Genomic DNA, 13,100 nt, shown 5'->3' on the forward strand with positions numbered 1-13,100 from the left:
CGCCGCGGCGGAGACGGTCGCGAGCGCGGACGCGTCGGCGTCGCGATCCTCGCGATCCTTACCCTCGAGCCACGCCCTTCCGGCGGTGACGAGGGCGCCGCCGACCATGATGGACGCCGGATCGATGACGTCGGTGCGAACGTCCCTGCGTGCGGTACGGGGGTTTGCGAGGCGCGGAACGAACGGTCAGCCGCGGATGGCCGGAAGGAGCGCCTGACGGGGAGTGCGGGAGAAGATCGATTTGAACTGGCGTAAACCCGGTTTTCGTAGGGTAGTGCCTTTTGCGCGCGCGGGAACCCGAGGGGCGACGGGCGTGACGGGGGAGCCGGATGGCGATCGATGCGACCGCCGCCGTCATTCCATGTTGCAAATCGAAAGCCCGGACGTGAGCTCACCTGGACGGACGAGCGCCGAGGCGCTGGCGCGTCGGCGCGCCGAGGGATCGGCGAGCCTTGATCACGCCAGCGGGTTGGGACTTGTGCGACGCAGGTCCGGCGCGGGCGAACGCCGCGCCCCTAGCGATGGGCACGCTCGCGGCGGTCATGGCGGCCATTTTGCCTACCTCCCGCGAAGTTGGATTACGTACGGACGTCCGCCGACTCGGACTCCGCTACGCTGGTAATGGCGAACCCTCACCGCGCCCCAACCCTCATCCGCCCCCGAGGGGTCCAGGTGGGCAACCTTTAGACCGTCAGTGCGGACCAGGCTTATCCAGATGCCTTTTTGTATGCGCGCAGGTTAGGGAAAATTCTGAAAATTGACTCAGAAAATGACCGTCTGATGGAAACCGACAGTTTTGAAATCCAGATCCCAACGAGCCTCTGCATCGGCTCTTTTCTTCCGTGTCAGGTTGCTCGAAGTCGTCGTTGTTCTCCGGCCAGTGGAGCGGGGCGCCGCTTGAGAGGAGGAAGGTGGGGGGGATGGTGCACATCACCAACATCGGTGGGTCGCTGACCACCGCGGTGTGCCTCTCGCTCATCGCGTGGTCCATCCGCGTGCTTCGAGCCGCGAAGCTGGCGGACCAGAAGACGCGAGCCCGTGTCCTAAGGGAGAACACGGGGTTGCCCTCCATGCGACTGATCAACAGCCGTCGGACGCCCGCGCGGCTGTCTCCCGCGGCTTTCTGGATGTTGGTGGAGTCGCGATGCCTACGTCCGGTACTCGTGGACGTCCGGAGCGCCAAGGAACTGGCGGATACTCACCCGGAGGACGACGGCATCTCCAAGCGCCTGGAGATGGTTCGGATACCCATCGAGGAACTCGCGCACGTGCTGCGAAACAAGGCGACGCAGTGGAGACTCCGAGCCCGAGACGGGCCGCACGCTAAGCCCCCGTCGCTGCGGGACACCATGGTGTTCATCTCCACCCACGGCAACGCCGCGACGCAGGCGGCGGCGATCGCGATGGCGCTCGGGTACCAGAGGGTGATGGCTGTCGACGGCGGACTCGCCGCCGCCGCGCCGCTCGCGCCGCCGTCATCCTCCGGCACCCCCACCGCGTCTTCGCTGCACAACGGACTGGTCACCGGCGAGGGCGGCGGCGGAGGCGGTCGGGGGGGTAACGGTCGTGTCGGATCCCCGAGGAGCGGGCACGACTCGCCGTTCGGGTCGTCGCCGAGGACCCCGTCGGCTTCGTCGCTCTCGTTCGTGCCACCCGGGGAGACGCTCAGCAGGGACGCGCTCTTACTGCTGATGGAGTACGGACAGGCGCAGGGCGCGCCGCTGGTGACGCTGGTGGACGTGCGCAGACACGACGAGCGCGCCCTGTACGGAAGCATCAGGGGCAGCGTGCACCTCGCGGCGGAGCAGTTACCCAGGGCGCTGCTGATGCCGCCGGATGATTTCCTTCGCGCGTTTCACTTTCGCAAACCGGGTCCGGACGACGTGGTGGTGGTGCACAGCCGGCGGCAGGAGCGCGCGAGCTACGCCAAGCAGCTCCTCGGTGACGCGGGTCTGCACAGGTGTCTGGTGTTGTCCGAGGGGGTCATGGGGTGGAGAAGCGGCGGCGGCGGTGGCGAAGACGTGAGGGCGTACGACGCATTCGGCGAAGGGGAGCCGCCGCCGGAGCCGTACCCGACGGAGCCGCCGGTGGAGATCGACAGGCCGGAGGCTGAGGCGGAGCTGATGCACAAGAACGTGCTGCTCCCCTGAGTCCCGCGAGGTGGGTCCGGGCGCCGGCGCGGTGTCGTGTTCGCGTAGTAATCGACTAGTCTTGAATAAAAGAAAGCGTGCTCTTCGTACAAATCAACTAAAAATGAAAAATCCCGACTCGATTGGTCCCCGTCGCCGCCGTCTCTCTACGCAAAGCCGAGGGGGCACATGGACTTGTTCTTGTGCTTCGCCTCGACGACGTCGCCGATCTGATCCGCCGTGCCCATGTCCTTCACGAACTTGAGAAACTCCGCGAAGATCCCCGGAAGAGTCCTGTAGTTGGCGTAAGGCACCCCGAACTTCTCAGCCTCCTCCGCCACGATCTTGCGGATGGCCGGGTAGTGCACGAAGCAGATCGCGGGGAAGAGGTGGTGCTCCACCTGCAGGTTGAGCCCACCGGTGAAGAAGTTACCGACCTTATCGCCCCAGTCCGCGGACGTCACGAGCTGCTGGATCCCCCAGTCGCGCTCCCACGCCTCGCCGCCGGTGTCCTCCGGAACCTTCGTCTCAGCCACGTTGTGCGACACGGCAAAGGTGCACGCCAGCACCATGCCCTGCACCGCGATGAAGCTCGCGACGCCCGCCGCGACCGCCGCTCCGGACGCGCCCCACGCGAGGGGGCCCAGGAGCAGTCCGAAGTGCGCGATCTTACCGATCACGACTGTGGCGAGCTCCAGCGCGGTGGCGCCGTGGAGCTTGGCGCCCTCGCAATCTCGCGTGAACAAGCCCTTGATGTCGCCAACCTGGAACGCCAGCTGCATCAGGGGGAACGCCGCGAAGAGGTAGATGTGCTGGAACCTGTGGAACCACTTCTTCGGCTGCCTCGCGTCGAACCGCAGCAGGGGCATGGCCGTGTAGACGTCCTGATCCAGGGCGTTATCGTTGCAGTGGATGTGGTGGCTCACCTGGTGGTGGTACCGCCACATCAGCGACGACCCCCCGATGAGGTCGTCGGTCATGCCGAGAGCGTTGTTCACCCACGTCTTCGGGCTCATCGCGCCGTGGTTCCCGCAGTGCTGAATGGTCAGGCCGATCCACGCCCCGGCGAGGCCCAGCATCGCGCCCGCGATGGGTCCGGTGAAGTTGGCGTAGAGTGCGTAACACGCGACGGCGGTGCCGACGATGGTCGCCGCCGCGCCGTCGCCGCCCATCCTGTGCTCCATCTTACCCTCCCTGGGGAACAGCTCCTTGCGAACTCTATCGCGGATGGAGTTGTAAAGGGGAGAGTCGTTGGGCCTGGGCGCCCTGGGCACCGCGGTGACGGGGAAATCCTCGAGCACGGGGAGCTTGTTGAACCTCGCGGTGGACACCTCGGGACGCAGGTGGTAGGACTCGATGAGCGCGGTGCAGTCGCGGCCGATGGCGAGGTTGAGGAGCCACTCGCCGCCCGGGTGCTTGTCGTAGAAGGGCTGGAGGTCGTACGCGACGTCGCGGTACACGGTCCACTTGGTGTCCTTCCACTTCGGGTCGTTCCACGGGTCCTGCATGTTGGGCATGGCGACGTCGGGACGGGGGGCGGAGATGGCCACCCTCTGCTCGGGCTCGGGGACGGTCACCGGCGCGGGGGTGGCGACGGCGCGCGTGACGAGGGACGCGCGCGAGAGGCGCGCGGGAGCGACATGCTGGGTACGAAGGGTCACACCCCTGAGATCGGAAGGGAGACGCGGGCCGGATGCGTCAGCGTCGGGGCCATCGCGGGTGGCGTGCGGCGCGAGGGGAAGAACGAGGCGTGGAGGACGGATTTGCGAAGGCAACGATTCGCACCTCGCGACGACCCTGCTGCTCGCGGCGCCCGAAGACCTGGCGCGGGCGTTGAGACGAAGTCCGGCGGAGCTCACGATGGTGGCCGCCATGGTTCGTGTGGTGACTCGATGCTTAACGCTCACCAAGGGGCGCCTCGACGAAGTGATGACGTCGCGGCGCGAGTTCGTTCACAGAAGCTTGGAACGACGAGAAGAAACTCTGAGGCGGGTGCTCACACAGCGGCCGACCACGTCGCCTCCGAGCCACTGGTTCGGATCGGGTCCGTTTCACGGTCTATTTCTGGTCTATTTCTGGGTGTTTGTGCTGTGAGAACAAAAAATCCAGAATCTCATATCCCAACAGCTTAGATTGGACCAATCAGAGGCCGGGATTCGTAAACCCGGTTTGGGGGTTTTCACCCGTCTCAGTGCACTGGCAGACTGGCTGGAGATCACCCAGGTCTCGTCGCGTGAGATTGACGAGACCTGGTGGGGATGGGCGGAGGAGACCGTGGGACGACGAGGTCCCGCCCGAGGTTCCCTCCAGCCACCGTCATAGCGCGCCGCCGTTCCGCACGGGACGCCGTCGACTTCCGCGCGTGTTTTCCCGGAGGTTTCCGCCGGATCGAACGCGGAGGCCGGACGCGGGTGACGCGTCGAGCGGGACGGTGCCGGGAGACCGACGAGGGGGTTTGGGCAATTCTTTCCCGGACAAGTGGAGGAAGATACGGGGGTGGGGGAGGATGCAGCCGCTGACGATGCACGCGCGCGCGCCCGCGCGAGCTTCGACGGGCTCGGGCGCGGGATCGTCCTCGCGCGGAGGACAGATGCGGGAACGGGCATCGTTCGCGTCGCCGAGCGCGGATCGGCTCCGCGCGGGCGCCCGGCGGCGACCCGGGGGACGGCGACGCCGCGACGGGGGCACGCGCGTGGAGGCGCTCGCGGTGATCCGCCTGCTCAAGTTCGACCCCGACCGAGTCTCCGTGTCGTTCGCCGAGGACACGTGCAGGAGGATCGCGGAGCCCGACAGGACCCGACGCTACACCCTCACGCACAACGATCTCACCCAGCACCTCACCCTCTCCGTCGCGAGCGACTTCAACCCCGACGGCCAGGCTGACGTGTGGTACACGCGGCTCCTGCGAGACGAGGTGCTCGCCGAGTGGTGCGACGACGGCTTGCACGTGCACTGCAACGTCACCGTGGAGGGGCACTGGTGGATCGCGTGGGCCAAGCAGCTTCGCGCCATCGTGTTCCGGCAGAAACTACCCCTCGTCCTCGACACCCTGAGGTACGCCGAGGCGGACCTCCTGTTGACCAACCCGAGCCTCGCGAGCGCGCCGGTTTTCGTGCACTTTCACGAGGGGCCGTGTCGATCGGCGACGAGCGCGAGGTTCAACAACTCGAGGTCCGAGGGCGTCCGCGAGTACTGGGGGCTGTTCAGCAACGCGGGACAGCGCAAGGGGTTCGATCAGTCGCGATCGTACGACGAGGAGCTGTCGGGGAGCGAGGCGTTCTCGCTGGAGCGCGACCTGTGGACGCCGGAGAGCGTGGCGCGGGAGATGCTAACCGGAACCGGATCCGGATCTGGCTCGTTCGACGACGACGGCGGCGGCGGCGGACGGGGCGTGGGTGGAGGCGGGGGTGGAGGCGGAGCGGACGGGCGCGTCGGCGCGGGGGCTCGGAGCTTCGCTAAATCGCCGGGGCTCTCCGCGAGCGGAGGCCCGCCCGAAGACGCGGTTGTGACGAGCCGCTGACCAATTCTTTTTCAATAACCAAAACTAGTTTCGATTAAAACGCCGGCACGCCGCCGCCCGCGGGTCCCGCGAGCATCATGCCGATCACACCCTCGAGGGCCTCGGGCACGAACGTGCTGCGCATCTCCTTGCCGAGCGCGGCGATCTCCGCGTCGTCCTTGTGCTTCATCGTCGCCGCGACGTACGCCATGAGCCCGCCCTGATCGGCGGTGAAGCCGAACTTCTGGAGGACGGGCATGCACACCTGCGTGGCGACGGGCATGACCATCATCATGAGCATCATGATGTTGTCGGGCTGAGCCGCCATCGCCGCCTTGGCCGCCTGGAAGTCGGGGACGAAACGGGTGAGGGAACGGCTTGTCAGTCGGTGTTTCCACGGGGTTCGATTAGATTCGTCGCGGCGGATCGACCGAGGCGCGGGTCATGTGTCGGTCGGCGGGCATGGGTCAACCCTGGGCGCTCACCTCCATCTTGGCCATGTTTTCCGGCTGCTTCATGAGCTCGATCGTCTGCGTCAGCGCATCTGCGGAAGTGGGAAAGGGACTAGCGAGGTCAGAGGGAGGTTCGAGGGAGGAGACGGACAGCCGATCGGGGCCGCTTTTTGGCGGGACGAGACCGCGGGACGGCCGATGACCGGCTGGCGCCTGGCGATGACGACGCGGGAGGAGGGGACGCGCACCCTTGGCCTGATCCTTGGAGAGCTCGGGTTGCTTGGGCGCCTCGAAGGCGTTGGCGGCGGACATGTTCGACTAACGGCGTTGAAGAGTGGCGTCGGGTCGGCGGTGCCAACTTGTTTCGCCGACTGAGAGCCACGAGTTCTGGAAGCCGATTTCTTGTGCTGTGTCCGGCCACATCGCGACGCGCGGTACCCATGCTCGCCGCACGCGTCCCGACGGTCGCACTCTCGAGCCCGCGGCGCCACATCCGCGGAAAAACTTCGATCGCCTCCAAAAAACCAGCCGCACTTGTCGTCGCCGCCCGCGTCGTCGCGACCCGCGCCATGCCGGAGGGCCCTTACCCCGAGCTCGCCGTCTTCGACCTCGACGCGTGCTTCTGGGACGAAGAGATGTACACGCTGCGGGACATCGTCGATCCCGCCAGGTCCGTCCGCGGTAACCTCGGCAACGGCGTCGGCGAGGGCGTCGTGTCCGCCATGAGCGGCAACACCGCCATCACCATCAATCCCGGTGCCCTCAGAGCCTTACAGGATTTTCACGCGGGCAAGTACCCAGGGATGAGGATCGCCGCGGCATCGTCCGCGGACACTCCTCTGGCCGTGAGGATTGGAAGAAGCGCGCTCGACGTCTTGGAGATCGTCCCCGGCGTGACCGCGAGGGCGGTGTTCGCGATCGGCTGGCCGGAGGGCTTCGACGGCAACATGCAGATCGGGCGGACCCCGCCGCTCTCGTCGAACAAGTCTCAGACGCACTTTCCGATTTTAAGGCGGGAGACGGGAGTGGGGTACGATCGCATGCTCTTCTTCGACGACTGCAACTGGGGGGACCACTGCGCGGCGGTGGCGAACGGGTGCCGGGACGAGATGACGGGGTTGGGGCCGGTGGTGGTTCGAACGCCGCGCGGGCTACAGGTGGCCGAGTGGGAGAAGGGCCTCGAGCTCTATCGGGAGAGAGTCGCGAAATTCGCGCCGGCGGAGCCGCCCCTCTAATTCGACGTCTAAACGACCTACTTATCTAAGCCGTACCCGCGCGCTTTCCCCCATGCGCGCGCGCGGGATATGGTGTTGAGCGACCCCGTCACGCACACCGCACCCCCCCGCCCCCTCTCCCCTTTTCGCAGACCGGCGACAGCCGCGTCAATCGCGGCGTCGAAATCGTCCTCCACCAAAACCCGCGGCGGCGACCACGGATTGAACAGTTCGGGCTTACCCTTCTCGTCCGCCTTGTTCTTCGCGTACGCCTCCGCGTCCCTCACCTTCTCTTCACAAAACTCCCACGCCTCCTTGAGCGCGGACGTCGACATGGAACGTTCCGTCCCGCCCGCGATGGGCACCGTGGTGAGCACGATCACCTCCGGCTTGGCCTTGATCACCTCCATGAGGAACCCCGCCCTGTCCTTGTCGCTGGCCATGGCGACCACGACCGCGAGGGGGTCGCCCGGGAAGATTTCTCCGACCGTCTCGAAGAACGCCTGCGCGGACTCGACGGTGTGCGCGCCGTCGGCGACGATCCCGCACTCGACGTCGATGCACCTCGACCACCGCTCCCTCACCGCAACCTCATCCGTCCATACCCGTCCGCAGAGCGGGGGCAGCACCGTCTCGAAACACCCGGGAGACACCGCGTTCTCCAGCCCGACGCGCATGGTGTCGTCCGTGATCTTACTCCAGCGGTAGCCGCCGTCGGAATCTTCGGGTCCCTGACCCCCGCCGCACCGGATAAACTCCATCACCCGCAGTGCGTTGACGGCGTTTTCGCGCTGGTGCGGTCCAACCAGCGACATCCGAACCCCCTCGAGGTCCCGCTTCACCCACGCGAGGTGCTTCCCGCTCCACAGGTCGTCGCTGCCGTCGGTCCATATCTCGTAGTTCACGAGCTGAACCGGCTTGCCCTCCGCCGTCCACTCGATCTCGCCGGTGGGAAAGGCCTTCACGTCGAGATCGTACTCGGTGATCCAGCGCCCGCCCTCGGCCCAAATCTCCGAGCACAGGAGCGCGTTCACGTCGTCGCGCTGCAGGACGTCCCCTCTGGTCTGGGGCGCCACGAACGTGGGCCTGTGCATCTGCACGATACCGCACTTGGCGCGGACGATGTGCCCGAGAGTACCGCCGAGCGCGTCTACGTGGTCCTTCCCAATCGCGGTTATGACCACCGCGGCGATGGACTCCTGCGTGAAGATGTTTGTCGCGTCGTGCTCGCCGCCCACGCCGCACTCCACCACCGCCATCTCCGCGCCGAGCTGCCTGAACTTGACCATCGCCAACACGGTGAGGATCTCAAAGTACGTCAGCTTACCCTTCTCCTTATCCTGCGCGTCGAGGATGATCCGCGCGGTTTCCGCGTCGATCTTCCCGTGCGTGGCGAGTCTGGTGGTTGGATCGAGATGCGCGCCTCGTTCGTCGTACGCGGCGTCGGGCGGGATCGGCCCGCACGTGATGCGCTCGGCGACGGAGTGCACGTGCGGCGACTTGTACGTCGCGGTGTTATACCCGGACGCGCGAAGGATGCCGGCGAGGAAGCCCACGGTGCTCCCCTTGCCCTTGGTGCCCGCGACGTGGATGGTCTGGAACCCCGGGCCCCATCGCGCTCCGGTGTGCTCCGTCTTCTCCCACAGGTGCGGCTCTCCCAGCGCGCGTAACAGGTCGTAGACGCGCCGAAGGTCGTACGCGGCGTCTTCGTACTGCTCGTTCGTCCTGCTCAGCGTCCCCAGCCGTCTGAAGTCGGGCAAACCCGTCTTCTCGTAGTTCTTAAACGGCGCGAGGAAGGCGTCGATGTCCACCATGCCGTCGTCGTCGCCTCCTTCCCGCGGGGCGGCGGTGCCGAACCCGCGGTGCCATCGCGTCGCCGTCGGCGATGACGTAGGCGCGCATCGGAGGAGCCGGGATCGCGCGTCAGCCCCGGAGATCCACGCGATCCTCACGGCGCGCGCGATCGCGCCGGCCACCCGACGCGGCGACCCCGTCATCGGCGCCGCGCGCGCGGGAGTGCCGCTGCGCCAGAGGTTTTCACTCATTCCCGAAACCGGCGAGTGACTCCACCAGAATTCCGAGTCAGCTCTCGCTTCCGAGCTCTTCCGCGTCAGAGGCGGGGCGAGCGGGGCGAGGGAAACGCGCGAGATGCGCTTCCCTCGTGTCAGAGCGATGCCTGGAGGGGCCGCGATGGCCGAAATCGCGGCGGAGGGCGAACCGACCACCTCCGCCGGCCACCCCGAGACGCAGTCCCCGGAACCGGGAGCGAAGGGCGGGGTTGTCCCGAGGACCCCGCGGGCGTCGGCGCGAAACGTGGCGCCGACGTCGGCGTATCGCGACGTTCTCCGGCGCGAGTGGGACCCGCGCCACAGGCTACGACCCAGGTTGGGCCACTCGCACTTCGTCAAGAACCTTCGCCTGGTCCAGCGCCTGGACAGGCACGCCGGATGCGTCAACACCGTGGCGTGGAGCGAAGATGCGTCGCTCCTGCTCTCCGGCAGCGACGACCTGTGCGTGTGCGTGTGGAGCGTCGGCACGTCGTTCCCGTGCCTCGGAACCGTGTACACGGGCCACAACCACAACATATTCAGCGCGGAGTTCGTGCCGGGCACGCGAGGCGGCCGGTGCGTCACCACCGCCGGCGACGGAGACGTGCGCGTCGTCGACCTCATTCGGGGATTCCAATCCGCGCGGGGCCGAGGCGACCCCCGAGATCGCCCAGGCGGACGGAGCCCCTTTCGAACCCGCCGCTTCGGCTTCGACGACGACAACGCCGCCGACGACGGCGCCGCCAGGTCCCTCTTCGCGGGCAGGCCGACGGACCCGAACGAGATCGGCGACGTCATGGGCATGAAGGTTCGATTCGTCCCGGGCGCGCCCGACGTCTTACTCGCCACGCATCAGGACGGCCGGGTCAGACGGTTCGACCTGCGCCTAGCTCCTCGGGCCACCGGCGACGTCGTCGTGGATCTCAGCGTCCAGGGCGGCTGCAGCGACCTCGCCTTCGATCCGTCCTCGCCGTCGCTCTTCGCGCTGGGATGCGACGATCCGTTCGTTCGAGTGTTCGACGTGAGACACCTCGCGGAGACGGCGCGGGACGTCTCGGCCGCGCGTCGCGCGAGATCGCCCAGCGAGCGCGAACACGCGGACCTCATACCCGTCGTGGCGAAGTACTCCCCGGGTAAGTCCCACGGGTTCAACAGCAGGTCGCTGAGGTTCGACGGCGTATCGGGGCTGGCGTACGGTAAACGGGGCGAACTCGCCGTGACGTACCGGGGGGAGCACCTGTACGTCATCGACCAGCGCGCGTACGAGTCGAGACGTTTGGCGTCAGTCGGGGACGGTCACGGAAACGGTCACGGAAACGGTCACGGCGGGCACGGAGCGGCGGGCGCAGGGACGGAGTGGGGGTCGCTGTTTGGCGCCGGGGGTTCGCCGCCGCCCGCGGGTTCGGAGTCCCCGGAGTTTGGCTACGCGTCCCCGGACACGTCCGGGCTCAGATCGGGAGGATCGGATTCGGACTCGGGTTCCGACGCAGGTGCCGAGTCCGACTCCGACGCCGAGAACGGGGCGGCGGGCGCGAGGAGGAGCGTGTCGGTGCCGCGGGACAGGGTGTTGAGCCCCCGCCCGCACCAACCCTCCGAGGCTGGGTGGGACCTCTTCGACGATGACCCGACGCACCGACCGATGGAACGCGACGATTCCGCGGTGCGTCGGTACGTCGGGCACAGGAACGTGAAGACCTTCTTGAAATCCGTCGCGTTCATGTGCGACGACGCGTACGTGTCGACGGGGAGCGACTGCGGCGGGATGTTCGTGTGGGACGCGCGCACGTGCGAGCTGGTGCTCAAGGTGCAGGCGGATTCGCAGGTTGTCAACAACGTGTGCCCCCACCCCAGTTTGCCCATGGTGGTCACCAGCGGCATAGACGACTGCATGCGGGTGTGGGAGGGCGGAGACGGGAGGCATCTGATCGACCTGCCTGAGAGGTACCCGGACGACGACGACGACGACGACTTCGACGACGACGACTACGACGACTTGGACGAGATGGACGCCTGGGGCGACGACGGGGAATACCGGCCGGGCGTCGTCGCGTACGCGAGCGACGCGGAGATCTCCTCTTCCGACGACGACGACGAGGAGAACGAGTCCGATCACGTCCACGACCCGGAGGAGGAGGGGGATGGGGAAGAGGAGGAAAAGGCGGAGCCGTTTGGGGCGTTCGCGCGAGCCGAGGCGGTTGGGTCAGAGTCGGATGAGCGACGATCGGGTTCGCCGGGGGACGACGAGCGCGAGAGCGCCGAGCCGAGCGCGAAGAAACAGAGGGCTGATGCGCCCTGACCCTTACGCGCGTGACACGTAACGACGTCGTCACAAAAAATCTAATGACGATGACGATGCGTCGTACCCCGCCACGGCTCGTGCGCCGTCTCGCGGTGGAAGACGTCTTCGGGTTCCAGCAGCAGCCTCCTGGAGTACAACCGCCTGACTTTCGCAACCTCGTCGTCCTTGTCCAGACCCGCCATCTTCACCGCGATGATCGCCACGACGCCCATGACGACGATGAAGAGTAAGGTGAGGATGCACTTATCCGTCGCCAAACCCCGCGTCAGGTCCTTGATGACCTTCATGCTCTTCTTCAAGGAGAAGTGAATCTCGTCGAGGTCGTCCACCACCTTTTCCATCTGCTGCGTCTGATTCCGAAGCTGTTCAGCGGTCTGCGTGCCCAGCTCGATGGTCCTCGCGACGGTCGCCTTGCTACGGTCGATGATGGCATCGGTGTCCTTGATCTTATCCCGGCCGTACACCAGGAGCTCCTCCGTCTGCATCCCCTGCAGCTCGATCTCGCCGGGTGCGACAATCTCCGACTGCGCCGCCGCCGCCGCCGCGCCACCCTTGGAACCCTTCGAAAACTTCGAAAACTTGGACCCCCCGCCCGCGCCGGCGTCCGCCGCCCCGGCCACCGCCGGCTCCGACGACGTCGACGCCGCGCCCGACGACGAGAAAGGGTTCTGCTTCTCCCGTTCCGCCGCGTCCCTCGCGGCGGCGAATGGGTCCGGCTTGGGATCCCCTTTTTTCTTGGCACCCGGCGCTGGCGACGCGCCCGCCGCGGCTTCCAGCTGCTCCTGCCTCGCGGCGATGTCCGCCTGCGCCGCCTTCTTCCGCTGGACGTAATCGTTCAGCTGCTTGACCATCTCGCGCTTGCGCTGCGCCGTGTGCTCGGGGTCGACGGAAGGGTCCTCCTGGCTCACGCGCTCGTACTCCTTAATGAGGGACTTCGACTCGGCCATCTTCTTGGTGAGGGTCTTGACGAACGCGGTCGCCTCCGCGGGGTCGCCCTCCAGTTTTTTCTTGTCCGCGAATCCCGCACTGGTGGATAGGTGAGGAGGCGGGGAGTTGATACGTCAGGGCGCGGCCGAGGGTGCGGAGAACGGGGCGCAGGTCGTCGCGTCCGATGCGAAAAACCTCAGCTGGGCACGGGGCTGGCGAGGGACGGGATCGCGCGCGGGTTCCGGCGGGGCGCGTACTCTATCTGGCCGTAGATCGCCTTGATCTGGACGTCCACCTGGGCCGGCGTGGACATGGCTGCCGTCCGACGGATGAGCGCGGCCTGGTTTGTTGGGCGGGCAGCGCACGCGCGCGATGTCACCTCCACGGCTCGTCTCTTTCCAACGTCTACAAGTCAGACTCGCCAGCTCGCAGCGCAGTCCAGGGCTGCCAGGAACTCCAGCTGGATAATCTCATCAGGATTCGCCTTGTACTTGTAGCCGGGCTGAGGACGAGCGGCATGTCGAGCCGAGTT

At 66.7% G+C, this 13,100-nt stretch overlaps 8 protein-coding genes across 8 annotated transcripts; 4 read left to right on the forward strand and 4 right to left on the reverse strand.

The window, feature by feature from the left end:
• Window positions 1-989: 989 nt before the first annotated feature.
• Window positions 990-2,236, forward strand: MICPUN_108444 (predicted protein). Its single transcript, XM_002502817.1, has one exon. It carries the CDS (start codon window positions 1,071-1,073, stop codon window positions 2,148-2,150), a length of 1,080 nt encoding a protein of 359 aa, XP_002502863.1. The 5' UTR covers window positions 990-1,070; the 3' UTR covers window positions 2,151-2,236.
• A 60-nt stretch (window positions 2,237-2,296) lies between these two features.
• Window positions 2,297-4,003, reverse strand: MICPUN_59313 (predicted protein; the record flags this gene model as incomplete). The annotated part of the gene is made up of 1 exon (XM_002503181.1): window positions 2,297-4,003. One exon carries the CDS (start codon window positions 4,001-4,003, stop codon window positions 2,297-2,299), a length of 1,707 nt encoding a protein of 568 aa, XP_002503227.1.
• Window positions 4,004-4,635: 632 nt separating this feature from the next.
• Window positions 4,636-5,649, forward strand: MICPUN_101002 (predicted protein; the record flags this gene model as incomplete). Its single annotated transcript, XM_002502818.1, has 1 exon — window positions 4,636-5,649. One exon carries the CDS (start codon window positions 4,636-4,638, stop codon window positions 5,647-5,649), a length of 1,014 nt encoding a protein of 337 aa, XP_002502864.1.
• A 34-nt stretch (window positions 5,650-5,683) lies between these two features.
• Window positions 5,684-6,392, reverse strand: MICPUN_59315 (predicted protein; the record flags this gene model as incomplete). The annotated part of the gene is made up of 3 exons (XM_002503182.1): window positions 5,684-5,971; window positions 6,114-6,172; window positions 6,329-6,392. The coding sequence occupies 3 exons, from the start codon at window positions 6,390-6,392 to the stop codon at window positions 5,684-5,686; spliced, it is 411 nt and encodes a 136-aa protein (XP_002503228.1).
• Window positions 6,393-6,649: 257 nt separating this feature from the next.
• Window positions 6,650-7,315, forward strand: MICPUN_59316 (predicted protein; the record flags this gene model as incomplete). The annotated part of the gene is made up of 1 exon (XM_002502819.1): window positions 6,650-7,315. One exon carries the CDS (start codon window positions 6,650-6,652, stop codon window positions 7,313-7,315), a length of 666 nt encoding a protein of 221 aa, XP_002502865.1.
• Window positions 7,316-8,367: 1,052 nt separating this feature from the next.
• MICPUN_72713 (predicted protein) lies at window positions 8,368-9,075 on the reverse strand (the record flags this gene model as incomplete). The annotated part of the gene is made up of 1 exon (XM_002503183.1): window positions 8,368-9,075. A coding segment is annotated over one exon (708 nt), but the record flags the coding sequence as incomplete, so codon positions are not given.
• Window positions 9,076-9,484: 409 nt separating this feature from the next.
• On the forward strand, window positions 9,485-11,628 carry MICPUN_59318 (predicted protein; the record flags this gene model as incomplete). Its single annotated transcript, XM_002502820.1, has 2 exons — window positions 9,485-11,567; window positions 11,603-11,628. 2 exons carry the CDS (start codon window positions 9,485-9,487, stop codon window positions 11,626-11,628), a joined length of 2,109 nt encoding a protein of 702 aa, XP_002502866.1.
• A 51-nt stretch (window positions 11,629-11,679) lies between these two features.
• Window positions 11,680-12,881, reverse strand: MICPUN_59319 (predicted protein; the record flags this gene model as incomplete). Its single annotated transcript, XM_002503184.1, has 2 exons — window positions 11,680-12,667; window positions 12,826-12,881. The coding sequence occupies 2 exons, from the start codon at window positions 12,879-12,881 to the stop codon at window positions 11,680-11,682; spliced, it is 1,044 nt and encodes a 347-aa protein (XP_002503230.1).
• Between the last annotated feature and the right edge of the window lie 219 nt (window positions 12,882-13,100).

Source organism: Micromonas commoda, chromosome 6, assembly GCF_000090985.2.
Source record: "Micromonas commoda chromosome 6, complete sequence".
In the NCBI taxonomy this organism is placed as follows: domain Eukaryota; kingdom Viridiplantae; phylum Chlorophyta; class Mamiellophyceae; order Mamiellales; family Mamiellaceae; genus Micromonas; species Micromonas commoda.

Coding starts and splice junctions, on each gene's coding strand:
- MICPUN_108444 (XM_002502817.1), top strand. CDS start 1,071: ATGCGACTGATCAACAGCCGTCGGACGCCCGCGCGGCTGTCTCCCGCG.